This window comes from Rhinopithecus roxellana, chromosome 14, assembly GCF_007565055.1.
Source record: "Rhinopithecus roxellana isolate Shanxi Qingling chromosome 14, ASM756505v1, whole genome shotgun sequence".
Lineage (NCBI taxonomy): Eukaryota > Metazoa > Chordata > Mammalia > Primates > Cercopithecidae > Rhinopithecus > Rhinopithecus roxellana.
This window is the reverse complement of record NC_044562.1, coordinates 132803418-132831067: the sequence shown is the minus strand read 5'-3', so window position 1 is coordinate 132831067 and position 27650 is coordinate 132803418. Positions and strand designations below refer to the sequence as shown.

The following is a 27650-nucleotide window of genomic DNA, read 5'->3' as shown; positions in this document are numbered from 1 at the left end:
TGAGCATGAGGCCGTTTTTTAATACAAGAAAAACATTGCTCTAGAACAGGGTTCACCTTTGCTTCAGGGCCTAACAGTTTATTTTGGAGCCACAAGGGTAAGGAAGCAGGTCAGAAATGACTTTTAGTGTAACCCTATCTGTAATTAAAAATAAATGCTGTCATAAGATCAAATGTTATCAAAAATCAGTATTTTAAATTAAATTTACCCCGAGGTTTCTTTCAAAAAAAATTTGTAATGTTCTTTTTGAGTGACGCCTTTGCCCTGCTAGAGCTGAAGAATGTGATCAATCGGCTTGTTGAATAATCCTGCACAGTAGGCATTCCGCTGAAGCCAACTCTAGCTGGGGGCTCGGGAGCGAAAGACACAGATGGGACCCTGCCGCCCCTCGAATCGGGTGGGCGCGCCCGTCCCCGGTGCATCAAGAGGCTGGCCCGGCCAGGGGAGAGCGGCTGGCACCGAACCCCACGCACCTCCCCGCGGGCGGGGCCGGGCAGTCGTCGGCTCGATTTAAAGCTGGTCTCGAAGGCTGCGACCGGTCAGGCGAGGCGAGGCAACGTGAGCGAGGGTGCTTAGGGAGAACAGCCGCGGGCAGCTCAATGTTGGGTGGCCAACGCGCGACGGGGCCCGGCAGCAACCCAGCAGACAGCCCGACCCGGATCCCGAGCTGCGTCGCGGACAATGCCGCGCTTCCGTCCCGGACTACGACTCCCGGCGGGCTCTGCGACCGCTCCGGGGCGGCCCAGCGTGCACTGCGCCGGCCAGCTTGACAGCCGGGCGCCCTAGTCGGCTAGCTCTGCGCCCGGTCAGGGACGCTGGCCTTCTCGCGGTTTTCCCCCGATGTGTCTCTTTACTCCAACTGCCTGAAACTCGGCCCCACGAATGGCAGGCAGCGTCCAAAATTCAACCCCGTAGAGCCAGCATCAGCCAATAAAGCGCACGGATGGAGGCCACGTGACAGCAGTGGGCCGGCCCTCCGTCTGAGCCCAGATCTCTATGGTTTCCGCGGCTCGCTAGAGGGAGTGTGGTCCACTGGAGGACTCCCTACATTCTTCCTCCATTACCTCACTGCCTCCGGTGGCTGCTGGGATACCGGAGGACTCGGGTCCCGGCTCGACTCAGTCCTCCAGCCGCCCGGGGAATACCTCTAGTTCTTCCCGGCCGCCGCCGCCGCCCCGCCGCTTCCTCCTCCGCCAGCCGGCCTCCTTCGCCCCGCCCCGTCCGCGCCGCGCGTCCGGCCCGCCCGCGGGCCAGCTTCTCTCGGGAGCCCCCACCCAGGCGCATGGCTCCATGAAGCAGCAGGAGGAGGCAGAGCACGAGAGGTCCCGTCCGCCCCAGCCGCGTCTGGGCCAGGAGAAAAGGTGGGAAACTCGGGCTGCGCCGCGCCCTCCTCCTCCCCGCTGCCGGGCCAGGCCTCCCTCGGGCCGCCGCCGCCTTGCCAGCCGGGCCTGTTCTCGCCGGGTCGGGCGGCGGAGCCGGGAGGAGACCCCGCGGTCCTGGGGCGAAGGTCCCGGGGCAGCGTGGGGGAGGGGTCCCGGGCGGCGGGGGGGCCTCAGGCCATGTCCCAGCGGAGGGCAGGGGGTCGGGAGGCACTGCTGGGGAGGGGCGGGCGGCGCCGTGCCCCGGGCCGCGAGGCTCGGCTCCCGCTCCTGGTCCTTGTCTGCACTCCCTCCAGGAAGCAGGCTCGCTCGTTGTAAAGTTTGGTGGTCTCCGGCGCCGCCTGGTGGCCCCCACCCACCGTCCCGCCGCCCCCTCCCCCGCCCGGCGTCTGGATTCCACCCCCGCGGCTCGGCCCAAGCTGCTCTACCCGTCGCTCCATCGTCTCCCCAACTCCCCAGCGCCCCGGACCCTCTTTCCTCATACCCTCGTTTTTCACCTTTCACCCTCTCCCTAGGCCTGCTTTTCCCCTCCCTGCTCTGGCCTGTCGTTTTCTTAACACTCTTCACACGCGCGCTTCCTCCTCCTCCTCTTCTCTTTTTCCCACCCCTACCCTTGGGCCCTCCTTCCTTAACCTCCGCTGGACCCCTGTTCCGTGATCCGTCCACCTGACACGCTGGGTTTCATGCCTCTCTCTTTCCCAGGCTGTGGGTTGTGCCCTTCACTCCTTGCCCTCCTCCATTCCCTGTCCTGATCTGAACTCCTCTCCTTGCCACGCTCCCTCACCCTTATCCCTCTGGGCCTTATCCTCTTTCACTGCCCTCTCCTAGGATAGAGTGGGTGGGGCCTCTCCCACCCACAGGAGATGTAAACAGTCTCCTGTTTACTTACATCTTTGGGAGTAGCTGCATTCTCTACTAGTGGGGAGAGTTGGTGAAGAGATCAGGAAGAGATTTCTTCGAGACTGAGAGTAAGGATGAATGACTCTTAGCAGCAACAACAGTGACCCTCTCCTCCCGGCATAGCAAGATGGCCTGCCCTCAGGTCCCTGCCTCTGGCGTGCTGTCCAGTAATTCTTCAGTGCTGTCTTTGCAGAGGATTGGGAAATTTATCTGTGTTCTGAAACCGGCAGAGAGCCTTTAAATGGTCTCTCCTGGCTTGAGAGCAACTTTTGCTCTGCATCGGTGGTGGGGAAGTTTTAATGCTCGAGTTCAATAAATCAAACCTTTGATTTTCACCATCCTCCCTTCTTGTTGATGACGCTAAGGATGAGATGATTCAGGGCATGGGACTGCACTGCTGCCTCAGATTTAGAGTTTGAAAGGTTTTGAAATAAGGAGAGCCTGTTCTCTAGCTATTTGCTGTGCCCGCCCCCCACCCCCCGCCCCGAAATTGCTCTGTGGAGTTGTGGTTTTTCAGAAACCGTGTGTGTCTTACTTCTGCCCTACCTGGGTGTTTGTTCACTGCACCTGCCATTTTCGTCTTAGGTACAGGAAGAAGGAATGGAATCCCAAGGAAGAAAATTCGTTCCAGAGACAAAATAGCTCCCCTCCTCTGTTGTAGCTGTTCCTCTGGCAATACAAACTTTCTGCTTTCAGTGAGTATTATCTTGGACATATTTAGAATAGAGCATCGTTGTAGTGTTTGGTTTTAGGCGTGTGCTAGGATTTTGGGATGTAGGTGTATTTTGATCATTCGTATTTTTCTACTTCCGTGAGGGGGTCCTAATGTTGATGAAGTTTTTCCATTTATTCCCTTTTAAAATAATTTAAAAATGCAAGTTTGTTTTCCATACCCCTGTTAGAGTGAGCTAGGTGGTGGCGTGGCATGATCTTTCCTTTATATTTCTAGTGTGTAAGGTCTGGCTCCCCACCCTTCCCAAATTCGTTTCCCAATATGACCAAAAAGGTTGTCTTAACTTTTAGGGTAATTAACTCAGAGGTTAATGCAGTTCCTGATCAAAGTCAGTTATTGGTTCTCTTTTCTATAGTTTCAGTCCTCAAAGACTTTTGGAACATTTTGTCCTCAATTCGCAATAGTGATGATATTTCCCTGAAAATCCCATCACAGATTTGAAAATAATTAAAGTTTTTCACTGTAAACTTGACACAAAGTTCTGGGGAAAAATTATGACTGCTGTGTCCTCTTAAGTTGATTAATGATAGCATGCTAACACTTAGGAGAGAGTTTTCAGAGGGCTTCACTTCTCGGTGAAGCCCCCCAGCCCCTCTGACGGATGTAGGGGACAAATGTTTTTATTTTACAAATGAAAACTGAGGCCCAGAAAAATCTGGCACCTTGCTACAGGTCACATAGAAAACAGAGGGGAGGCGAAAAAAGTTTTGACTCCTATGTACATGTTTTTCTTTAAGCTAAGTTGAAATGAAAATGAATAGTTCCGGCCAGGCGCGGTGGCTCACGCCTGTAATCCCAGCACTTTGGGAAGCTGAGTTGGGTGGGTAACGAGGTCAAGAGATCAAGACCATCCTGGCCAACATGGTGAAACCCCGTCTGTACTGAAAATACAAAAATTAGCTGGGCGTGGTGGTGCGTGCCTGTAGTTCCCAGCTACTCCGGAGGCCGAGGCAGGAGAATCACTTGAACCTGGGAGGTGGAAGTTGCAGTGAGCCAAGGTCATGCCACTGTACTCCAGCCTGGCGACAGAGCGAGACTCCGTCTTAAAAAAAAAAAAAAAAAAAAAAGAGTTCTTTATGTTTTTGAAAATCTATAAAGCTTAAAAACTATTGTTGCCAGGCATGGTGGCATGCATCTGGAGCCCCAGCAACTTGAGAAGCTGAGGCAGGAGGATCGCTTGAGCCCTATAAATAGCCACTTTAGCCTGGGCAACATAGCAAGACTTCATCTCTTTTTTTTTTTTTTTTTAAAGTCCGGGTACAGTCGCTCATGCCTGTAAATCCCAAAACTGGGAAGCCAACGCAGGAGGATTGCTTGAAGCCAGAAGTTCAAAACCAGCTTGGGCCACATAACGAGACCCCGTCTCTACAAAAGGAAAAATTTTTTAAAATTAGCCGAGTGTGGTGGTACATGGCAGTGGTCCCAGCTATTTGGGAGGCTGAGGCAGGAGGATCTCTAGAGCACAGAAGTTCAAGGCTACAGTGAGCCGTGATTGCACCACTGCACTCCAGCCTGGACCACAGAGGGAGACCCTGTCTCCAAAACAAAAAGGAACAATTATATAGGTAGGTCTGTGATCTGTGGGGGAAAATTTTCACACACCAAGTGTTTTGGGTGTGTGTATGCTGGGGGTTTCAAAAATAAATGATTATTTGGTATGGTTACCAGAATGTATGTGGGTTTTTCTGACTGTTTCCTGGAATAGTTCCATAAGTAGGACAGAATTATAGCTCAGGTGCCATTTCAGTACCCATAATATAATTATTAAATTGAATTTCGACTCAACTCTGTGTCACAAAGGAAACAACAGCTTGTTCCCTTTTGTGGAAAGCTTGATTTGAGCAAACATCTGAATGCTAAATGATAACAGAGGAAAATGCAGAGACCCCCTTTTCTTGGCCTTTTTCCCACCTCGCAAATCTTCATGAGGTCGTGCCCTCGAATAAGCTGTTTTGAGGCATGTCTTCAAAAGGTGAATCTAGATTTTTTTCCGCCCACCTTTAGGCTTTTCTAGATACTTTAATCTGATGGTTGTGTAAACCTAACTACTTTGACAACAGTTTTTTTAATTGGTATTCAATATCTATCAAGATGTCTGCAATAATAGCGTATTTAGCAGGTTTAGTCTCTTTTTTAGTGTATGTCTGTAAGTTTAAATGAGGACTCTAGTGGAATAAAACTGTACAACTCTCAAGGCAGCCAAGTATTTTTCTCTGTGTTTTCTGGCATCTCAGAATAAAAAGAAACAGTGGATGATTAATTAGAAGCCATTGCTCTTCAAAGAAGGAAACCATCAAGGTCATGAGAGTAATAAGCCCACGTTAATAATATGATCTTTTAGATTACAAGGCCATTCTTAATGGAATTGCATTATGGGGGTGTTATTTCTCTAGACATCATAAGCACTCAGAGCTGTGTTCTTTTTATAACCAACGCTACTTTTATCAGTGGGGTAGGGTAGTATTGGTAACAGCAGACACTTACTAGATAGTAGTTATGTGCCACAGAACTGCCAGGTGGTTTTTGTGTCTTTCACAGCTCACAAATAAACCTCTGTGGTAGCAGGAGCCCAAGTCCACAGAGATGTGAAAACTTGCCTGAGTTGCGTAGCTGGTACGTGGCAAGTCAGACTTGGGATCTGAGCTGAGATTGTAACCTCAGAATCTAGGCTCTGTCCCCTGAAGAGGGGAGCTGCTCTGGGAAAATGTGAATTATTGTTTTCAGTGGACTTAGTAGCCTTGGAAGGGACCTGCAGGGAGAGAGGAAGGTCCTTTTGCCCAGCCAGACACATGAGTGAGGACATCATCACATCTTCATGTCAATAGCAGTCTCAATACCTGGTTTGTAAATACTAGCAGTGTGTGAGAAATAGTCTGTATTAATCCCTGAAACCACAAATGGCCACCCAGGCAAATAAACTCTCCAGTGGGTAGTTCTGAAAGTGCTCCGTCATTCAAAAAGGAACAAATAATTCTTCCCAACCACAGTTTAGATTGTCTGATCTATCAAAAGAAAGCCTTGAACCAGCTAGAAATGGCACCCAAAACCAGTTCCAGAACTGACAGCTACTGTTAAGGACAACAACTGCCAGCATACATTGGACCAAGAAGTGAATTTAGGTGATAGTTGACCTAATTTTTAAAATGAATTATCCACAGTGGCTGTCCATTTTGCTGTGAATAATTATTAAACTATCCCTTGGTTTAGGCTGAATAGAATGGAGATTGTTGATAAGAATAGGCCCTTATCATTCAGTCATCCCCAGGTTCTGCGATACTCCACTGTCAGCAGGCAAACTTAAATTACTAGATGTGTAGATAAGATTGTTGGTGACAATCAGCCGTGTGTGTGTGTGTGTGTGTGTGTGTGTGTACTGTATGTAGGGCACCACGTTAGGTGCCGTGAAAGATGAAACATGCCCTGCGGCCTCTCAGGCTCAGGGTGATGCTGAGTTCAGTGCTGGGTTTTAAGTTGTAAGCTGCTTCAAATAGCAGGGCAGTGCCCAGTGTCCCCACAGAGAGGGCGGAAGAGTCACAGAGGGGCCCTTGTTGCGGGCCCTAATGAAGTTCAGGGCCCCCTTGAGTGTGTACATCAGGTGGAGAGGAGAGAACGTCCTGCAAGCATAGGTCAGATGAGGACACCGCAGCATCACTGAGAAAGGCTGGTGACTTGAAGCACTGAGGACACACTTTGTGTGACACCTGCAAGGTTAGGAGGTCTTAAGAGGTGGTAAAACAGTGGTTCCTGTGATTTCTGCCAGCTTTTTGTTGAAGCATGAGTGTTGTTTCCATCTAGTGGAAACCTAGTTTTAACTAGCTTATTCTTATTGGTGGTCCTAACGTATGAACAGGAAGAAAAGGGGATCACTACTGTGGACTCTCATCATGGCCCTTGAGCTGAGCTTTGTACGGGTAACCAGCTGGAGTCCTGAAAGGGTCTTGGTTATATATACTTTTATAAAGCAAGGGTTTTTACACCTGATTTCAAACTTTTTTTGTCTTTTTCCTTCCGTTTTTGTGGAGAATGGGGTCTTATTATGTTGCCCAGGCAGGTCTCGAACTCCGGGGCTCAAGCTATCCAGCCGCCTCTGCCTCCCTAAGTGTAGGGATTACAGGCGTGAGCTCCTGTGCCTGGCTTCTCTTATTTCAGAGGAACCAGCTTCACGGTAATTTGTACTATGCTCACAGTACCATCCTTGGTAGCTTTTATCAAGTTTGGCAGGGAAGTTTGGCGGGCACACATTTAGAAGAGGTAGAGCATGGCATTAAGTGGAGCATTTGTTTTTAGCTGACCAGACAGATAGTCTGATCTATTAGAATGCTATGAGTTTGAAGTACCTTACCCTGTACGCAGAAAGCCGGGCTGCTGGAGGACCAGGTGTCTCTTGATCATTGCAGGGCAGTGCTGAGAGCCGAGTCAGGAACTACTTAGTTGTGATGAGACACCTACATTGTTGGAATAGGACTAGAGAATCTCGAACCTAAAGAGAACATTTTGATGAAATTCATTGATAGTGGTTGATGTTTAAGAAGCCTTTGTTTATTACCAGCAGCTTGGTTTACTTTACATTCTTTGACTATAGTTGTTATATATTAGGCCATTTTTACATTGCTATAAATACCTGAGACTGGTAACTTATTTTTAAAAAGAGGTTTAATTGGCTCAGGGTTCTGCAGGCTGTACAGAGAGCATAGCGGCATCTGCTTCTGGGGAGGCCTTGGAGCTTTACTCATGGCGGAAGGCAAAGCAGGAGCGGGCACATAAATAACAAATACAGGAGCAAGAGAGAGTTGCGGGGAGGTGCCACACACTTTTAAATGACCAGATCTTGAGAGAAGGCACTCACTGTCATCACTGTCAGGAGTACAGCACCAAAGGTTGGTCCTAAACCATTCGTGGAAATCCACCCATGATCCAGTCAGCTCCCACCAGGCCCCACAGCTGACATTGGCGATTACAATTCAGCATGAGACTTGGGTGGCGACAAATATGCAAACTATATCAAGTTAATATTTGCTTTTTGTTGGCAGATAAGTAGAGTATTGGCCCCCTCAAAAACCCGCCTTAAATAATTGTGTAGAAGGATGGGAGGTGGAGAGAGTAGGTGATGCACAGAGGTATAGATGAAGTAAGATAGGCCATAGGTTGGACACTTTTAAATGTTGGGCTCATTATACTATTTGTGGAGTATACTGTTTTCTCCACTTTGTTCATGTTTGAAATTTCCCATAGATTTGAATTTATGGAATAAGCTTTATAAGAAATGCCTTCTAATATATTTTTGATGCGGAAAATATCTTAACTCTGCTCTTGGTCACTAAGACTCAACTGAGACTGTCAGTTGAATTGGTTACTTAGTGGCCTCCAGAGAAATGCTTGGGTCTAAAGGGCCAAAGATTGTGGTTGGTTCTGTTCATTGCAAGTCACAGCTGGAAGATGTGGGGCAGCTGTAAACACTAGACGTCAGCTGCCACTGCGGTCAGTGATTGTATGTGGTGTGCAGCAGAGTCTTCTAGACTTGAGTTCATCTGCATTGGTGTGTTTGAAAATCCCTTCTGTTGCTCTGTTATGGGATGTTTCACCAGTCAGGTGGCTGATACCACCTGGAAGAGAATGTGTGAGTTGTTGCCTCCATCTCATGACATGTAGCTTTTCCTTCAGGTGTGGTTTGGTGTAATGAGAATGATGAAAGGCTTTTTTAGCTTTTGCATTTTATCCTTTCTCTTTGATTTTTTGAATTTTGAGGCTCTAGAGGTGCAGAGCCTCAGGGCCCTGTTAAAACACCAGCTCTCTGGGAATACGGTCCTGCTGCTTCATCCAACCTGTGTCTCTACCTTGCTGCCCACAGTTACACACAAAGTAGAGTCAAGTGAGAACTCAGGCCAGTGACACCCATCGCGGATTCAAATGACCCTGGGATGAGGGGATAATTTTCCACGGGATGGCTGAGATGTTGACTTTGGGCTTGGTTTTTCATAGTTTTTTCCCAGCTCCATTTTTGTTGGCAAGATTCTATAAGCTGTTAGATTAGTTCTTAACATACCCTAGAATTTAAATTTTTATTTATTTATTTTGAGACAGGGTCTCCTGGGCTCAAGTGATCCTTTTGCCTCAGCCTCCTGTGTAGCTGGGACCATAGGTGCATGCCGCCATGCCCAGCTAATTTATTTTATGTAGAGACAGATGTCTCACTTTGTTGTCTAGGCTGATCTCCAACCCCTGGGCTCAAGCCATCCTCCCACTTCAGTCGACCTCCCAAAGTGTTGAGATTATAGGTGTGAGCCCCCACGGCCAGTCCAGAATTTAATTTTTTTTTTTTTTAATCCTGCCCTAAAGAAAGAGACTGAATCCAGTGGATATTATTGGCAGGACTCATTCTTTCTTGTAGTTCCAGGCCATAGAGCCTGATACATACATTGTGATCTAAATCCTAGCTCTGGCCCAGGTGCAGTGGCTCATGCCTGTAATCCCAACATTTTGGGAGGCTGAGGTGGGCAGATTACCTGAATTCAGGAGTTCGAGACCAGCCTGGCCAACATGGTGAAACCCCGTCTCTACTAAAAATACAAAAATTAGCCAGATGTGATGGCACGTGCTGGTAGTCCCAGCAACTCAGGAGGCCAAGTAAGGAGAATCGCTTGAACATGGGAGGCAGAGGTTGCAGTGAGCCAAGACTGTGCCACTGCACTCCAGCCTGGGGGCCAGAGTGAGACTTCGTCTCAAAACAAAACAAAACAAAAAATCTAGCATGCCACTTAGTGGCAGTGTGGACAATGTAAAATGTAAAATGATGGTAGCATCATCTGCCTTGTTGAGTGCTTTAGAGGATTCAGTGAAACCCTGTTTGAAGAGTGTGTACTCCGTGCAAGTTCTGCTGTAAGCCCAGAGTGCACAGCCAAGTACTGGTCACCCAGGAGTTGCCCTCCTAGAGAACAGTGGAACAAGAACCCAGATGATAAGAGCAGCTGAAAGTATAGATGCTTACCACATGGCAGTTACTGTTTTAAGCCCTTTACATATATATATACATTTATACATATATATATATATATATATATATTTTTTTTTTTTTTTTTAGACAGAGTTTTGCTCTTATTGCCCAGGCTGGAGTGCAATGGCATGATCTCGGCTCACTGCAACCTCTGCCTCCAGAGTTCAAGTGATTCTCCTGCCTCAGCCTCCCGAGTAGCTGGGATTATAGGCATGCACCACCATGCCCAGCTAATTCTGTGTTTTTAGTACAGATGAGGTTTCTCCATGTTGGTCAGGCTGGTCTCGAGCTCCCGACCTCAGGTGATCTGCCCACCTCGGCCTCCCAAAGTGCTGGGATTACAGGCGTGAGCCTCTTTACATATATTAAACTTACTTAATTCACCTAACGACCCTAGGAAGCAAATACTATTATTATTCCTGTTTTGAGGAAACTGAGGCAGAAAGAGGTTAATCGCGGAGGAACCAGGATTTGAGCCCAGGCCACCTGGCTTTGGAGGCAGCATTTTAAAAAACCAAGACGCTCTGCTTCCTCTCTCAACAGTCCAAATAAGACGGTGACATCCATGCTCAGAAACAGTGTAGTCATTGGAGGTTTTATTATATCGAGTAAATAAGACTTTCTCAAAAAGAAGCCAGGTGTGGCTCACACCTGACTGACAGCTCCTGGGGAGGCTGCAGTGAGAGGATCCCCACCGCACACTGCACCGCCCCCACCAACCCTATTTTTTTTTTTTTTTTTTTTTGAGACAGGGCTTTGCTCTGTTGCCCAGGCTGGAGTGCAATGCCATGGTCTTAGCTCACTGCAGCCTCAACCTCCTGGGCTCAGGCAGTCCTCACACCTTAGCCTCCCGAGTGGCTGGGACCACAGACATGTGCCTCCATGCTCAGCTAATTTTTTTTATTTTTTTGTGGAGACTGGGTCTCCCTGTGTTGCCTATACTGGTCTCAAACTCCTGGGCTCAAGGGATCCTCCTGCCTCGGCCTCCCAACATGCTGGGATTACAGACATGAGCCACCGTGTCCAGCCAGTGGGTGGGGTGGGGGTGGGGGATCCCTCCCTTGTGGCCAGGAATTTGAGGAACCTGGGCAACATAGTGAGACCCCTATATCTCAAAAAAAAAAAAAAACTGGGCATAGTGGTGCGTACCTGCAGTCCCAGCACTTTGGGAGGCTGTGGCGGGAGGATCACTTGAGTCCAGGAGTTGGAGGCTGCAGTGAGCTATGATTGTGCCACTGCACTCCAGCCTGGGTGACAGAGTGAGACCTGTCTCTCGAAAGAAAGAGAGAGAGAGAGAGAGAGAGAGAAAGCCCCTATTTCAAGCAAGACATTTAAGTGTACAATTCTTGGGCCACAGAGAGCTTTGATCTCAATCAGAAATGCCCTAGATGTATATTTGTGAACGTTTGAAGGAATAATACTATAAAGTTTAATCATCAACGTAGTGACAAGTTGTTTGGAAATAATGGCATTGCAAATGGTGTGTAAAAATTTGATTTGAAATTAAAAGGTGGCGGGCGCGTGGTAAGCCGTAATCCAGCACTTGGAGCCGAGAGGCGGATCACGAGGCAGGAGACGAGACCTCTGGCTACCGGGAAACCCACTTTAAAAAATAAAAAAAAAACTAGCATGGGGGCGCTGGTCCAAGGGGCTGGGCAGGGAATACGTGAAAGGCGGGTTGAGTGAGTGAGATCTGATGTTCCAGCCTGGGCGACAGACGAGACTCGTCTCAAAAAAAAAAAAAAAAAAAAAAAAAATTTAAAAGGTTAAGAGTTTACAACTGAAATACTCTTTGTAGACCAACGCCTAAAAAGATAATTATACGCTACATGTCCAAATCACAGGGGAAAATTTAGGTAGGACAATGCAAATCTCTCTTCTCTCTCTCTCTCCCTACCCCCACTTCCCCTTCTTTCTCTCTCTTTCTGGCTAAAACAATAACATACAATGACTTGAGAGAAAGCTTAGTTTTCTGTACTTAGAAACTTCACTATTGTCAACATTGAAATAACTAGGCTCTATTTTCCTAATTCTGTTGAGGAGTGACACTTTTCGGACAACAGAGAGGACCTTAGTCGTGTTATGGCTATACATTTTTACCGCGGGCTTTTAAAGAAAAAAAAAAAACAATTAAAAAAAAAATCCCTTCTTTCCATTCGCATCATCAGCTAGGAGGAGGCTGTGGCTCCCCAGCCCATGTGACACCACATTTTGTTAAGCTGGGTGGCTTTGTATCTGTCTGCCTGGCTGTGACAGGGCAGAAACTGCCACCTCACAAAAGGTCTGTGAAGCTTGGGTCATCATGTGAATAAAGGTTTCTGCTGGGTTGCAGGGTTTTGAAGGGGGCTTGAAAGGATAGGGAGATGTATAGAGATTGGAGCCAGTTCAGAGGGGAGCCAAAGAGAATGAGGGGCTGGAGGAGGAGAGCTGCAACGACAGAAAGGTGGGAGCCTTGTGTTAGAAGATGTGTCCTCTTCGGAGTGACAGCCAATTGCTTTTCATCCTCGCTGTGGTTTGGGGCTGAAAGTACGAAGATAGATTGTAGTTAGTGATGAGGAAAATGCACAAGGATGTGGTTAACAAGGAAAATCATGGAAGTTCCTCTGGAGTTCTTTAAAAATAGGATGGTTCAATTTGGAGTCTCTAAAAAAGGTAGAGACATCATGATGATGAGTCTGACAGGTCGTGCGCAGTCCTCCAGGCGGTCTGGAAATGTCCTCAGCCAGCTTCACGCTGGCTGCTGCCCCACCCTGTCTTCTGCCCTGGGGACTCTTGGGGAACAGGGAGCTCCTTGGTGCCTGCCTCCATCCACGGTAGTCGTATGGAAATTGTGTGGAAAATAAAAATTAGTTCTCTTTTAGGAAAAGGTTAGAGGTTTCTTCTCCTGGTCTGTGACCCTTTTTGATCACGTGACCTGGAGGTTGCAGTGGGAGAAGGAATTTGACAGCTCTTAGCTGGTCCATGCAGACTCTCTCTCTGATGTTTTTTCTCTCCTTTTAGCTAACCATTCCAATTAATGCTTAACTTCCTCATTTTGGTTAGGGTTCTGCAGCATTCCAGACCTCGAGCACTGAATCAGGATGGGAAAAAGACGTTGTGTTCCCCCACTCGAGCCCAAGTTGGCAGCAGGCTGTTGTGGGGTCAAGAAGCCCAAATTATCTGGAAGTGGAACGCACAGTCACGGGAATCAGTCCACAACTGTCCCCGGCTCTAGTTCAGGACCTCTTCAAAACCACCAGCATGTGGACAGCAGCAGTGGACGGGAGAATGTGTCAGACTTAACTCTGGGACCTGGAAACTCTCCCATCACACGAATGAACCCCGCATCGGGAGCGCTGAGCCCTCTTCCCCGGCCCAATGGAACTGCCAACACCACTAAGAATCTGGTGGTGACCGCGGAGATGTGCTGCTACTGCTTCGACGTGCTCTACTGCCACCTCTATGGCTTCCCACAGCCGCGACTTCCTAGGTTCACCAATGACCCCTAGTGAGTAAATCAGGTGCTGGGGCCACTGAGGAAGGCATGGCAACATCCTTCTGGGGTGATTCCCTCGAGAGGTCTGCTGCTTGGAAATCTTTATTATCATTTGAGGAAAGGGTAATGGGAAGAGAATGATAAGAAATGTCCAGACAATATTTAAAACATTCAGTGGATTCAGTAATGGAAGGGAGCAGTTCCCATTTGGAGGAGGCTGTAGGCTTGTTAAAGTAATGTTCTGGAAATCAAGTGAGTTAATTCTTGGCTCTTCTGTTAGTTCACGTGGCAGTGGGTAGGTCATTTAACCTCGCAAGTGGGGAAGTCACGCCATACCATTGGGGACCCCCGTAGTGTTGAAGTCCAGGTGAGTTGGAAGTCTGAGGGCCAGGCTGGAGACTAGGAGCTCTCATTCATTGGGATCTGTGAGTTGGCTGACAGGGGTCCCCTCACTTTGTTCATGAGAAATCCCTTGGTAAAGCTGTAGGGCCACTGACATCCCATCAAGAAAATCAGAATCTGCTTCAGTATTTTTAGTTCAAAATTCTTTGTTGCTTGTCCCAAGACCTCTACTGATCTCAGTGACTTAAATAAGCAATATGTATAAAGTAAACTGAAAAAATCCATGCTAGCATATTCTTCTTCCTCAGAATTGGAAGCTGCTCTGAGCTGGCTTTGAAGAGCATTGCTGTTTTTTTATTTTTGTTTTGGGGCCATGCGTTTGGAGTATTCGCTGATATGAGACTATTCATTCCTCAGTTGTTGGTTGCATACAGAGACTGCAAAACCTTGGCTGGGGCATGGAGAGGGTGTGAAGAAAAGGAGCCTTTTCCCTTGGGAGACCTGTCAGGTTGGCAGATCACACACGCACAGAGCTAAGGGGAAGTTGTTCTCTGTGAGTGCGTCAGAGGAGAGGAAATATGGAGGGAAGTGTGCTCGGTTTTTTGGGAACTGTCGCCCTGGGGTAACGTGGTTAGAAAACACCTGACTGAGCAGGTGGAGATCCCAAGCCTGAGTGAGATCCAGGGTGCCCCGTGTAAGAGAGAGACGCAGTTTGGAAGAACAGGTGGTGATGTGGGTGTTTAGGGAAGGTTTAGGCTGTCGTATTCAGGGCTTTGCATTTCCATCCTGCAGGCAATGGAGGCCTTGTCTTGAAGGATTTTTCAGGAGGCTTTGGGGCTGCAGCATTGGCTGGTGCTGTGCAGGTGCTTTATTGGAAGCAAAAGATGGCTAGATGGGAGAGGTGCTCTGGGGGCCCTTTGTGACAGTGATCAAAGCAGATAACTTTGAAAACTTAAGTTGCCTCTAGAAATTATTAACTCAGGAATCTAAGAGGTAAGGGCGTTAGTGTGGAAAGATTTCAGGAAGAGGGAACAGGCCTTGAAACCTCTTGCTAAAAAATCTGTCACTATCAATCTGATATACCCTAATGAAGTGTGACTTTGGCCTAGAAACAGAAAATGGCAACTGCTAATAAAAAGGTTTCTTGGCTGGGCATGGTGGCTCATGCCTGTAATCTGTAATCTCAGCACTTTGGGAGGCTGAGGTGGGAGGATCGTTTGAGCCCAGGAGTTCAAGCCTAGCATGGGCAACATAGTGAGACCCCCCCCATCTCTATTTTTTTAATCTTTTTTTTTTTCCATTTTGAGACAGAGTCTCACTCTTGTCGAGGCTGGAGTGCAGTGGCACAATCTTGGCTCACTGCAACCTCTGCCTTTCAGAATCAAGCGATTCTCCCACCTCAGCCTCCTAAGTAGCTGAGATTACAGGCGCCTGCCATCACGCCCGGCCAATTTTTATATTTTTAGTAGAGGTGGGATTTTACCATGTTGACCAGGCTGGTCTAGAACTCCTGACCTCAAGTGATCCGCCCACTTTGGCCTCCCAAAGTGCTGGGATTACAGGCGTGAGCCACTGCACCCAGCCTTTTTAAATCTTTTTTTAAAAATTAAAAAACGGGGAGGCCGAGACGGGCGGATCATGAGGTCAGGAGATTGAGACCATCCTGGCTAACACGGTGAAACCCCGTCTCTACTAAAAAAATACAAAAAACTAGCCGGGCGAGGTGGTGGGCGCCTGTAGTCCCAGCTACTCGGGAGGCTGAGGCAGGAGAATGGCATAAACCCGGGAGGCGGAGCTTGCAGTGAGCTGAGATCCCGCCACTGCACTCCAGCCTGGGCGACAGAGCGAGACTCCGTCTCAAAAAAAAAAAAAAATTAAAAAAGGTTTTTTGAGGAAACTTTTTTTTTTCTGAAAATTTATTTTCAGAGATATTTGCAGTTTCGGAGATATTTGTAGTTGTCAGGGGCGGACATAATCATGGAAGCAACATGGGATTGCAGATGAGCAGGGGGCTGTGCAGGTGAGGTGTGTCATCATGAAAGACAGAGCTGGGGAGCATGGCGACCTGCATACATAGACTTAGGGAAGAGGAAACTGGAGAATTGGAAGAAAAAGTTGAGTCTTGGGTAGAGAAAGAGGAAAGTAGCATGTCTATTTGGCAGCAAAGTGAATTAAAGTTGTCAGCATGGAACATGGGAACCATTACACGGAGCCTTTCTTCCTGCTGCCTTGTAGGTTTCCTGTTCCCAGCCAGGGGCTGTGCCATTTTCAGAAAGGCAGAGAGTCCTTCGGGTAGCTGGCAAGTCCGAAAAGAGGGATTTTTGGCAATAACAGAAATGAATAGGGACAAAGCCAAAAGGTTTTGTTCTTATCCATGATTAATTTGGGGCTGGAGAATGTTTTGTGTTTTGCTTTTTTTAGTCCGCTCTTTGTGACGTGGAAGACAGGGCGGGACAAGCGGCTTCGTGGCTGCATTGGGACCTTCTCAGCCATGAATCTTCATTCAGGACTCAGGGAATACACGTTAACCAGGTAATGACACCAGACATTAAGAACTGTAGATAAATTGGCTAGAATCAGAAATAGCTGCCTGACTTTATTTCTTCTAAGTGATGTATGTTGAGTTTTCTCTTTTTGGTAATCAGGACATGTAAGGGGCTTAATCTGGTGAGTCACTTATCAGTTCAAGTACAGACAGTTAATAGCATCGAGTTGTTTTTAACATGTTAGTGTTGATGAACAATAGATACTCTCTGAATAGCTCAAGATTCATAAATATGTGGGCTCTGTGGCACCTGATGTTGGCTCCTGACTCCAGAGCAGCCTTACCTGTGTTTTCTGTCCCCCTCCAGTGCACTTAAGGACAGCCGATTTCCCCCCCTGACCCGAGAGGAGCTGCCTAAACTTTTCTGCTCTGTCTCCCTCCTTACTAACTTTGAGGATGCCAGTGATTACCTGGACTGGGAGGTGAGAACAGCCGCATTTGGAACTCTGCATCTCTCGTTGCATTTGGGTTCGGGTTAGTACATGGCAATGTATCTCCTTCATTGAGAGAGAGGGCATAAGAATGTGAAGGCTCAGTTTGGAACCAATTGTGGGCAACATAGGTGACAGAAGAGGTGCTCCTGTACCAAGAGTAGGCAGAAATGTCAGTGTAAAGGCTTGCTTCTCCTGATTCTCCCTAGTCTGCTTGGTTTACATCCTTCTCCATGCCTAATAAGAAATAAAGGAGTAAAAGAAAATATTCCAGATCCCTCTTGGCAAGGCTTGGAGTAAAAGTTTTTGTTTGCTTGTTTTTTTTTTTGAGACAGAGTTTCATTCCTGTTGCCCAGGCTGGAGTACAGTGGCATGATCTCGGCTCACTGCAACCTCTGCCTCCCGAGTTCAAGGGATTCTCCTGCCTCAGCCTCCCAAGTAGCTGGGATTACAGGTGCCCACCACCATGCCCAGCTAATTTTTTTTCTTTTTTTGAGACAGAGTCTCACTCTGTCGCCAGGCTGGAGTGCTGTGGCACAATCTCGGCTCACTGCAACCTCCATCTCCTGGGTTCAACCTCCCTCAACCTCCTGAGTAGCTGGGATTACAAGCGTGTGCCACCACACCCAGCTAATTTTTGTAGTTTTAGTAGAGACAGGGTTTCACCGTGTTAGCCAGGATGGTCTCAATCTCTTGACTTCGTGATCCACCTGCCTTGGCCTCCCAAAGTGATGGGATTACAGGCGTGAGCCACCATGCCCAGCCGTTTGTATTTTTTTACTAGAGATGGAGTTTCACCATGTTGGCCAGGCTGGTCTCAAACTCCTGACCTCTGGTAATCCACCGGTCTTGGCCTCCCAAATTGTTGGGATTACAGGCGTGAGGCACTACGCCTGGCTGAGTAAAAGTTTTTATTAGGAATCAGATGTGAAGGATCATGGCCCCAGATAAAAACCTAGTGGCATGCTTATTTAATGGGATAGGGTCAAGGTAACATATTCACAATTCCTGGATGAGTTACTTAAAGAATTCATTTCTCCTACCTTCATATTCTCAGAGGTGGCTACACATACTCTCGACCCTTCCCTAAAAGCAGAACTTTCTTTGGCCTCTATACCTCCTGAGATAGAATTAGTTATGAAATGCAAGAAACTCTCCCTTTTCTAGGCCTATGTTAAGCTGGTCAGGAAATAATGTGGATTTATATGTGGGGACTGAAGTTCCATTAGAGTAAGTAAATGCCATTTACTTGGTTGTACTTTTTTCTATAGGTAGGGGTCCATGGGATTCGAATTGAATTCATTAATGAAAAAGGTGTCAAACGTACAGCCACATATTTACCTGAGGTTGCTAAGGAACAAGGTGAGTTGGATGAATGGGATTTTAATGACAAGTATCATTCACAGTGGTGCCAATTAAAGGGCAAGAAAGTGAAATGTGTCATCTTTCAGCCCAACTGAAACTAAGAATGAGGGCCTTTCTGCCTCTCAATACCTGTCAAATTCCTGTAGAACCAAGGGCAAATTTCCAAAAAGGTCTAGGAGCTGGGAAAAGAAAAAGGGTAAATAAGTCACTTACTCGCCTGCTATTTCAAACACTTCTTTTCAATAAATAGTTTTATTTCTTGGCCCCTTGAACTACAGTGGCAATTGTAGCAAAATACTACGAATCAACCTGACCATATTGTAGAATTCAGTAGGTATCGAACTTTGGATGACAAATCATTAAACAGTGTTATACATGGCAAAGGGTGTAAACATAGTCCCTACTGTTTTTTAAAGAACTCAGTAGTCAGCCAGGCGTGGTGGGTTACTTCTATAATCCCAGCATTTTAGGAGGCCAAGGTGGGTGGATCACGAGGTCAAGAGATTGAGACCATTCTGGCCAACATGGTGAAACCCCGTCTCTACTAAAAATACAAAAATTAGCTGGGCATGGTGGTGCATGCCTGTAGACCCAGCTACTCGGGGGGCTGAGGCAGGAGAATCGCTTGAACTCAGGAGGCAGAGGTTGTAGTGAGCCGAGATCGTGCCACTACACTCCAGCCTGGTGACACAGCGAGACTCCGTCTCCAAAAAAAAAAAAAAAAGAAAAGAACTCGGTAACCTTGAAGTTCTTCTGATGGGGACGTTAAAGGTAGGGTGGATCAAGCAGATTTTCTCTTTAAAAGGATATCTAGAAGGGTACCTTTACATGTTGTGTGTGCATTCTCTGATACGTAGTGCAGTTTTCCTACTTTCTTGGAATTAGTCTGTTTTTGAAAATAATATGTGAAACACAGTATTTGTTGGGTATGAACCTAGAATAGAGAAATAATACCCAATGAAGTATATATCATGAGCAAACGTAGAAAGCAATTGCCTGGTTGGTTTTTTTTCGCTTGTGCTTTAACTTTTTCAAAAGCAGTGTATATGTGGCATAAAAGCAAACCTTTTAGCCACCTCTTTTAGGTTATAAACCTAACACTCTGTACAAGGAGGCATACCATGTTTTGTAATGAGGAGGTGTAAATAATAGGTAAATAATCAAATTACTTTTGCCATTTTAAAGTTGGTTGGAAAAATAAAAACTTTGGAGCACGTAGCATAGTAATTTAGGGGATTTTCTTTGGTTTTTCAATTTGATGAAGTTGGTTTTATCTGTTAAGAAAGAGGCTGGGCACAGTTGCTCACATCTGTGATCCCAGCACTTTGGGAGGCCAAGGTAGGTGGATTGCTAGAGCCCTGGAGTTCAAGACTAGTCTGGGCACTGTGGTGAAACCTTGTCTCTACAAAAAATACAAGTTCAGCCGGGTGTGGTGGCGCACACCTGACAGTCCCAGCCGCTTGGGTGACTGAGGTGGGAGGATCATGTGAGCCTGGGAGATGGAGGTTGCAGTGAGCCAATGTCACGCCACTGCACTTCAGCCTGGGTGACAGGAGGGAGACCCTGTCTCAAAAGAAAAGAATGTGTGAGAATAACACAACAGTATATGTATGAGCAACTTTCCTGCCCTTCCTGAGGGAACCCCTCTTTCCTTCCTTCCTTCCTCGCCCTCTTCCTGTCTTTCTCTTTTTATCTCTTCCTTAAGACAGGGTCTCCTCCTATCTATCACCCAGGCTGGAGTGCCATGGTGTGATCCTGGCTCACTGCAGTCTTGACCTCCTGGGCTCAGATGATTCTCCCACCTAAGCCTCCTGAGTAGCTGGGACTACAGGCGCATCCTACACGCTCACTTAATTTTTGCATTCTTAGTAGGGATGATGTTTAACCATATTGCTTAGGCTGGCCTCGAACTCCTGGGCTCAAGTGATCCTCCTGCCTCAGTCTCCCAAAGTGCTAGGATTACAGGTGTGAGCCACCACACCCAGCTAGCTTCTTTCTCGCTGTCAATTTTTTACCATACAAAACAGGACTCCTAAAAATCATCAAATTGAAGGAAGATCACACAAAGAAATAGAAGTTGCAGAATTTACATTCCTCTCTTCCCACAGAGCAGCCTTGGGTACCAGCACTAGGCCAATAGGCTGGTCTAAGTTGGAACCATGTTTGTTCCTAGATAATTATACTGGGGTAACATCTGACAGGAAGGATGCAGGAGCAGGGAGCCTGGAGACAGCCATTATGGCATGTGTCGGGCTATCATCTCATGTCTCAGAGTCTCCACGGGACTGTCAGACAGACTGGGCGTCAGGTACGTGGGGGTCAGTGCCCAGGGCTTCCTCTGCCCTAGCAGACTCGGCTGCTTCTTGAGTCCCATTTCTCTTCTTGCACGGGCCACATAAGAGCATGCCTTACTCTTAGATGTGCATTGACCTCAGTGTGGCCTCTCTCCTCCTCAGACTGGGATCAGATCCAGACAATAGACTCCTTGCTCAGGAAAGGTGGCTTTAAAGCTCCAATTACCAGTGAATTCAGAAAAACGATCAAACTCACCAGGTAAGCCATTGTCTTGTTTTCCTTATCATTTCAGTTTAGTTGGGGTTGAATGGAGGATAACTTTGATGGGATGGGGAAGAAGTTTTCTCTCTGAATGTCCCTAAATCAAAGAAGTGTGGGTGAAGGTCAAGTTTTGAGGAAGCAGCGGCAGCAAAAGCAGAGACTCTCCCAGCATCCTGTGCGTCTCCACAGCTTAGCTGGGGGCACAGTTGGAGCAGGCTGTGGTTGGCTTTGCCAGACCCACGTGGTGGGGAAGCTGAGGGGGAGACTGAGGTTAGGAGACAAGGCTCTCTCTGGAAGTCCAGAGTCAGTTGAGGTGCCGCTTTCTGACCACACATGCAGTCAGGTGGCAGGAGATGCAGGAGAGTCAGAAAATGCTTTTTACAAGAAGTTAAAAGGAAATGCCTCTCATTTGGGGGGAATACTTCTAGGAGGAGGCTGCCTAGTGTAGTAGAATGCAGGTGGACTTGGAGTCGGAATCCCAGCTCAACATTTACTAGCTGTGTGACCTGAGCCAGTTATTCTACCTCTCTGAGCCTGTTCCCTGTCTGTAAGATGTGAATGGTAATACCTTAGAGTTGTTTGAGGCTGTGCCAAGGTAATGTATGGAAAATTTCTAGCCTGGGGCCAGTCAGCATTGTAGGTGTTCAGGAGATGTTAGTTCTCTTCTCATCCCTGTTGAAATCAGAAACGCTGAGAGGTTTAGCTTCTATGGGCTTCTGTGGGCCTCTTTGGGGCCCCTCATCTGTGAAATGCTGAATAATCATATACTATCACAGGTCTGTTTGGAAGATGACCCAGTGTTTTTTAAATGCTTTGGATTCCAAAAATTTTTAAAAAGCAAAAAACTCTTCAAATACAAAGCATTATTATTATTATAATTTATTTGAACAGCCATTTCCCTGTCAAAATTCAGGAATAATCACCTTGCAGTGGAGGAGTGATTACAGTGGGAAAGAGATGGCTCTGGGTAAGGATTGTCACACCCAGCTCCTGTGGTCTGTAGTAGGCTCCATAGGTTTGTAACACCCCATGCTTCGCATCCTGACTCATGGCTCTTTCCAGAGCACAGCCAAAGTGCTATGAATTCTGTTCGGACGACCCTGTGATATGGCATATTCATCTGGGGAGTGAGCCCTATCCTATCCTATAGAACCCCGAGGATCCTTTAGCCTGCTTCGGCAGACTCTGACCCCGAATTAGGTATCTGTGTCCCTTTTAGTTATAATAACTTGTTTGTTGCTCTTATGCAAAATGAGGTTGCATTTCTGTCAAATGTATCACATTTACTCTGAAAGTAGATACGCAGTTTGCACTGGGTTTTGGTGCAGCCATCTTCCAATCTGCCACCCGTGTAATTTGACCTTGAAATTCTTCATCCAGACCCCAGTAGCGGATTGCTTACGAGCAGCCTGATGATAAGCACGTGTAGTGTTTCAAGGTGGGATGTGCTGAAACACATTCTCAGGGGGAATCGTGATTGTGCTTTTTCATCTTGTTCATTTGTAATAACAGCATTGTTTTCTTGTGCCGTCTTTCATTTTCTGTAAGTAAGATTGCTCTTGGTCTTCCATTTTATTCTTTCAAAATGTGGAATAAGCTTTTGGTTTTTCTCTGCTGAGTGACTTTACAGAATGAAGCGTTTGGGGTTCCTAATACCCTTTCCTGTTTCCTCGTACAGGTACCGAAGTGAGAAGGTGACAATCAGTTACGCGGAGTATATTGCTTCCCGACAGCACTGTTTCCAGAACGGCACTCTTCATGCCCCGCCCCTCTACAATCATTACTCCTGACACGCGGCTGCATGACCAGTCCCACCCCCCTGTGGCCGCCAGTGGCTATGACATCATTGGAGCAGATGCCTCCTCTTCCTGGTCCAGTTACTTCTATTACTGCACCATTTTATGATGCTAGCTTCCGTTGCCAAGTCTGCCTCCCGCTGACTGAGGGAGGGTAGGGTTACCTTGAATGAAACAGAACTTGAGGGGCCCAAGCCTTATCTCAGCCTTTCCTCAATATGGGGTTCTGTTGGATTGGGGCTCCTCCATGACTGGTGGGAATTACTGTGTGGGTTCAGAAGACCCTTGTCTGGTATTTGCCACATGGGTGTTGGCCACATGCTGGAAGCTGAAATGGATGATCCCTGAAGGTTGAGCCCACACACACCCCTGCAGCCTCCCCAGATGAAGTAGGTGTATTCCCCTGGCAGTCTGGGCAACGGAGACCAACAAACATTTTTAGGTTGTTTTAAATTCCTTTTTTTAAACTTCCAGTTTATTGCGTACCAAGAGTTGATTACAACCTCCATGCTTCATAAGCGGACGCCACGTTAGGGTTGGACGTGGGCACCACGAGTCCTTCGAGGCTCCTGGACAGAGACCCACAGCAAGATCGGAAGCCCTTTGGGTGGCGTTGCAGATCTCATTGCTCAGTAGGCCGTGAAGATTTTCATCCTCATCCCACTCTCAGTTGGATTTTTTGGCACTCTTCCTGCATTGAGTCTCCTGATTACTGAACAGAGCTCCGTGGTGTAGCCTGCTGAGGAATGGAATGGAGGTGTGCATGGGAGGTCCCGACGTCATGACTGCATGCAGGTGTGAAAGGAGAGACCCCTTCTGCACCGCCCGGCTACCTCACTCCTCTGCTGGTAGCAGTGCCTATAGCTGGACCTAGGTTCTCAGAAGCACACATGTGCAAACAAGCAATGGAGCTGGGCTTTAGGAGGACACATCGTAGGAGAGAATCCAGGGTCTCTGAGCTGGTTTTCTTTTCAGGCAGACATCTGAGGGGCCTGTAAGCAGGGGAGTTCCTTTTTCTAGTTTGCCTGTAGAAGTGGGAAGACTGTTGATGTTTCTGTCCTTTACAGGACTTCAGAAAACAGTGGTGTAATTACACAAGGTGGATCTTGATCTTGCCTAACATGCTGGGAATCTTCACCCCACCAGGGCAAATTTCCAAATAGCTCATTTTATTCTAGGTCTTTCAAACTTTCATCTGACATATTTCCCTTTCCCATTGTTGCTGATTTCCAAGTCGCTGTCAGCAATGTTTTCCTCTGTCCTTGCCTATTCTTCACTTATTTGGTGGCAAAGTTCATAGAACTAGGGGACTTGGAAGATGCTTTGAAAATATTGTTACAAAGGCACTGCTAAAATGATTCACAGGAAGAGTGGCCAATTGGAAGAAGGATCCTAAGGATGTGACACTGGTTTTCAACAACATGCTTAGAGAACTCTTGAAGTGGATTGGGTGTCAACCCAGTGAACATAATGTTTTTATTTAATTTATTTTTTGCAGTTTATGTAGTGATGGTGTGGCTTTCCGAAATGGGCAAATATTCAAAAGATCTTTTGCGTTTTCTTCTTCCAGGAATGGGGAAGGGGAGCGGGGGCACAATCTGAGAAAGGACACCTGTGCTGTTCTAGGCATCGCTGGCAAGTTTGTGGGAAGGGATGGGTAAGGGTGAGTGGGTGTGCTCCACACCGTCCTGTGCTGCTCGAGAGGACCTGGGATGTGCGAGGGAAACGTGGGTGACGGTGCCTAGGCTGTGGCCCTTCACTGCTGTGCTGGGTTCCTGCAGCCTGCTACGTTTCCCTTGGCAATGTAAATGAAGATGGAGGGGTCATTTCGTGATTTCCTGCTGCTGAGAATAAATGTCTTGTTAAAAACATGTGGCAACGGTTACTCTTAGGTGCCATGGATTGATGTCAGGGTGGTCAGCTCTGGACTAAGCCACCCACCTCCAATTTGTACAACAGTATTGATACATAGGGCTACACTCATTACTGTTCAAGTGTTCTATGTTAAAAGTTGTGTTTAATTTCTAAAGATTAAAAAAAGCAAAAAAATTGGTGCTAAACCTTCACCCCTGAGCACTAGCTCAGTGAGACTGGTCATGCAAGCATTTACAGTGCCATGTTCCTCAAGCCGATTTTTTTTCTTGTAGAAATGTTGCCCTATTTGTCTTCTCCAATGTATGTTATTTTATTTTATTTTATTTTATTTTATTGGGGGGGGGTAGGAAACCTGCCATTTAAGAAAATGAATAGAAAATTTTAAAACCCGAGAAATGGGGAAAAAAAAAAAATCAGTGCACAAGAATCGGGCTGGTTAGGCCCAGCACCACACTGAAGTGGGCTCAGCGGTTTTGGAGTGAAGAAGCCTTACTCCCTGCACATTCCCTCATGCTCCCACACAAGTCCAGCAATGGAAATGCTTGGGCTCCTCTTGCTTTGTCAAGGGGACTTAGGAGTCGACCAAGGGAAACCATTTGGCCCCGTGAGGAATGGACATTGTCAGTGTCCGTCCTGAACGGGGCCTAGTCAGGAAGCGGTCTAGAAGTGTACAGTAGTGGTCGCCTCATGAAAGTGTGTAGCAGGTGGCTCTCAGGAAAAATACCAAGTCTGGATCATCCATGTGGCAGCTTTGCATAGGGAGAAGACAGCTCCGAACTGGAACTGAACTGCCTTCTGCGTGCTTGACCAAAGCAGTGATGAGGGTGGCCAGTACCTGCAGTGTGCATGGTAGGTTTAAAGAAAAGGGAATGTTTTCTGCTGTTTCCTTTGTCCTTGGGCTGCTCAAGCTGGACAGTAGGTAACCACTGTTTTCAAGGACCAGCCCAACTTCTCTGGCTTGGTTCGGAGTTCGTTTCATCCCTAGCTGTGAGTGCCTTTTGGTCTGGAAAGTTGGCTTGTCTCATAATACCCACAGCTAGGACATTCTCTCTGTAATTATGAATTGTCCTTGTTTTCCATTAAAAGAGAATGTCTTTGATCACTAGAGTTTGTCGGTGTTGGATTATTTCCACTGTGAGATTCTTAAAACTTTTTCGCTTCATAATAAAACAACTCGTTAGAGACCCTTTCAACATGAAAGGTTTGTAGTTGAGACATTACGTATATTTTGTTGTTTATAATAAAAATCATCTATACAAAAGTCCTGGGTGTTAATATTTTGCACAAGATCTGTTTTCCATGATGTGTTGACATCTACAATTTCAGTAACTGTTGATGTTATTTTCTATTGAGATTCTGGAGCCTAGGGAGCTGTGTTCTTTCTGTTCATTTCGTTCTTATTTCCCTGAAGCAAGAGACTATATGGCCTTCAGTGCAAAGACTTCAGACCAATTCTTTGTATTACACTTGGTTGCCTCTTGGCTATATAACTTCTGAGTGCAAATCATTGAACTCTTTAACGAATTATTGTAGAGAATAAATCATAATGGATACATGTTTTGTCCTGCCTCTTTTTTAAACATGTGACTTGATTTATATGGAATGGTGGTAAGTTGTCTTATTTTTGAAGACAGGCAACAAGATAGTATTCAGTCAGCTTGGATGTCGTCTTTGCTGCTTGTGACCCCGCCCTTGTGTATATTTTTGTGGTTGGTGGCAATGCCACTGGTGTTTTAGAGCCAAGTTCCGTGAGAATCATTCATTAGCCCTAAGATTTGGGTTTCTCCAGACAGGTTCCTTGTGAGATTTTTCACATGAGACTGTCCTTACCAAAAAAGCCAAAATCTCTTGAAGAGGAAAAACCACTAAAATTTAATATAATTTGGTGATGTTAATTCAAGCAAAGACCCTGGGACATCCTGGCGCAGTCTGACCTACCCAGTTTTTGTTTTTGGATGACCCAGAAAAGATGAGATGTGTTTAGAGAAAAGGACATCTTCAGTTTAGACTTTTTTTTTTTTTTAACTTGGCAAAAATAATTTAGTATTCCATTTGGGCAGCACCCTGGGGCCTGTTTGTCCCTCCTTGGCTCCAGCCCCCTAACCCAACCCACGCAAAGATCAGCAGTTGACACTATTAGCAGGGAGGTAGATTTTTTTTTTTTTTTTTTTTTTTAAGGTTCTCAATTCTGAGGCCCTTAGCAAAGCTCAAAAACACATGGCTACAGATACAAACATGCTGTCAGGGTTAGGTAATTTTGAAAATTGACTACCAGCAGCTGGCTAGATGTTTACAGGCTTTGTTAATAACTGGTGTGTCTGAAGAGGAATTCATGTCTTCAATATAAATTAATGTTCTAGAGATTACATTCCATAGTACCTGTAATAGTACCTGTAATTAAACAGCATGGAATGCCCTATGACTGATTTTGAGGGAGAGGGTGATTGGTGATAAAGCAAAATTTGTGATTTTAGCCATCACTGTTGACTTCTGGAGTGTGAAATAAACCATCTGATCCGGTCAGTGGTGCTAATTGTGGGAGTGGGGGTGGGGGAGAAGCTCTACAGCTGCTTCTAGATCAATCTAGGTCTGTAACCTTGGCTTGAATAATCTGACTGAACTACTAAGTGGGCTGGTTGAAGGGCTTGACTCAACCAGTACCGTACAAGAATCAGAGTAGCAGCCTGAGGAATGTAATGCAAGTCCTGTCCCTTCTGTGTCTGTTTTCCTCATTAAAATCAAGCTCAGACAAGAATTCGAGGATTTCTCTTCCTGCCGCTTATGCATTATTTCTACTCACACAGGTTCTGTATGCCCTGGAAAATTGGGGTTGGGGGGGAACTCCAATTTCAAAGCTATTGGGAAACAGAAAAGAGAGGTCTCCAGTTCACCGTCAGTCCCTCAAATTCCTGCTGCCAATCAGACCCCCTTCCCCCACTATGGCTATTCTGTGATCACATCCTGGCTCCCAACCAAAGAAATAACCCAGGGCGGATGACAGCTGGAATCTTCTCTGGCTGGCAGTCCCACAGGCCTAAGCTCAAATCTTGGTCCTGCCATTTATAAGGCATTTCCTACTTTGTGACAGGACTGTGAATCTCTAAGGTAACCTGACCTTAGAGAAGTCATAGGTAAAAAGAGTACACATAGTAAATGTTTTGCCCAGCCTCCAGCACATGGTGCAGTGGCTGGGCGGCTGTGGTTATCTGGCCTGTCACTCAGTGCTGGGTGTACAGGGGAACACCGGCAAGCATCCAACCCT

At 46.7% G+C, this 27650-nt stretch overlaps 2 protein-coding genes across 4 annotated transcripts; one reads left to right on the top strand and one right to left on the bottom strand.

Annotated features, from left to right (window-relative positions):
* Window positions 1-7404, bottom strand: LOC104662441 (translation initiation factor IF-2). Its single transcript, XM_030916128.1, has 3 exons — window positions 7355-7404; window positions 6548-6713; window positions 1-1803 (listed from the first exon to the last, which is right to left on the bottom strand). Exons 1-3 carry the CDS (start codon window positions 7402-7404, stop codon window positions 1066-1068), a joined length of 954 nt encoding a protein of 317 aa, XP_030771988.1. The 3' UTR covers window positions 1-1065.
* Window positions 1226-25941, top strand: AMMECR1L (AMMECR1 like). 3 transcript variants are annotated; one of them, XM_030916517.1, is made up of 9 exons: window positions 1226-1361; window positions 2865-2974; window positions 13046-13490; window positions 16242-16352; window positions 16673-16787; window positions 18068-18158; window positions 20335-20469; window positions 20618-20714; window positions 22396-25941. In XM_030916517.1, exons 3-9 carry the CDS (start codon window positions 13084-13086, stop codon window positions 22505-22507), a joined length of 1068 nt encoding a protein of 355 aa, XP_030772377.1. In that variant the 5' UTR covers window positions 1226-1361; window positions 2865-2974; window positions 13046-13083; the 3' UTR covers window positions 22508-25941. The 3 variants fall into 3 exon arrangements, with proteins under 3 accessions (XP_030772377.1, XP_030772379.1, XP_030772378.1); XM_030916519.1 differs by lacking the exon at window positions 20335-20469; XM_030916518.1 differs by lacking the exons at window positions 1226-1361; window positions 2865-2974 and adding an exon at window positions 4524-4577.
* The last annotated feature ends 1709 nt before the right edge of the window (window positions 25942-27650 follow it).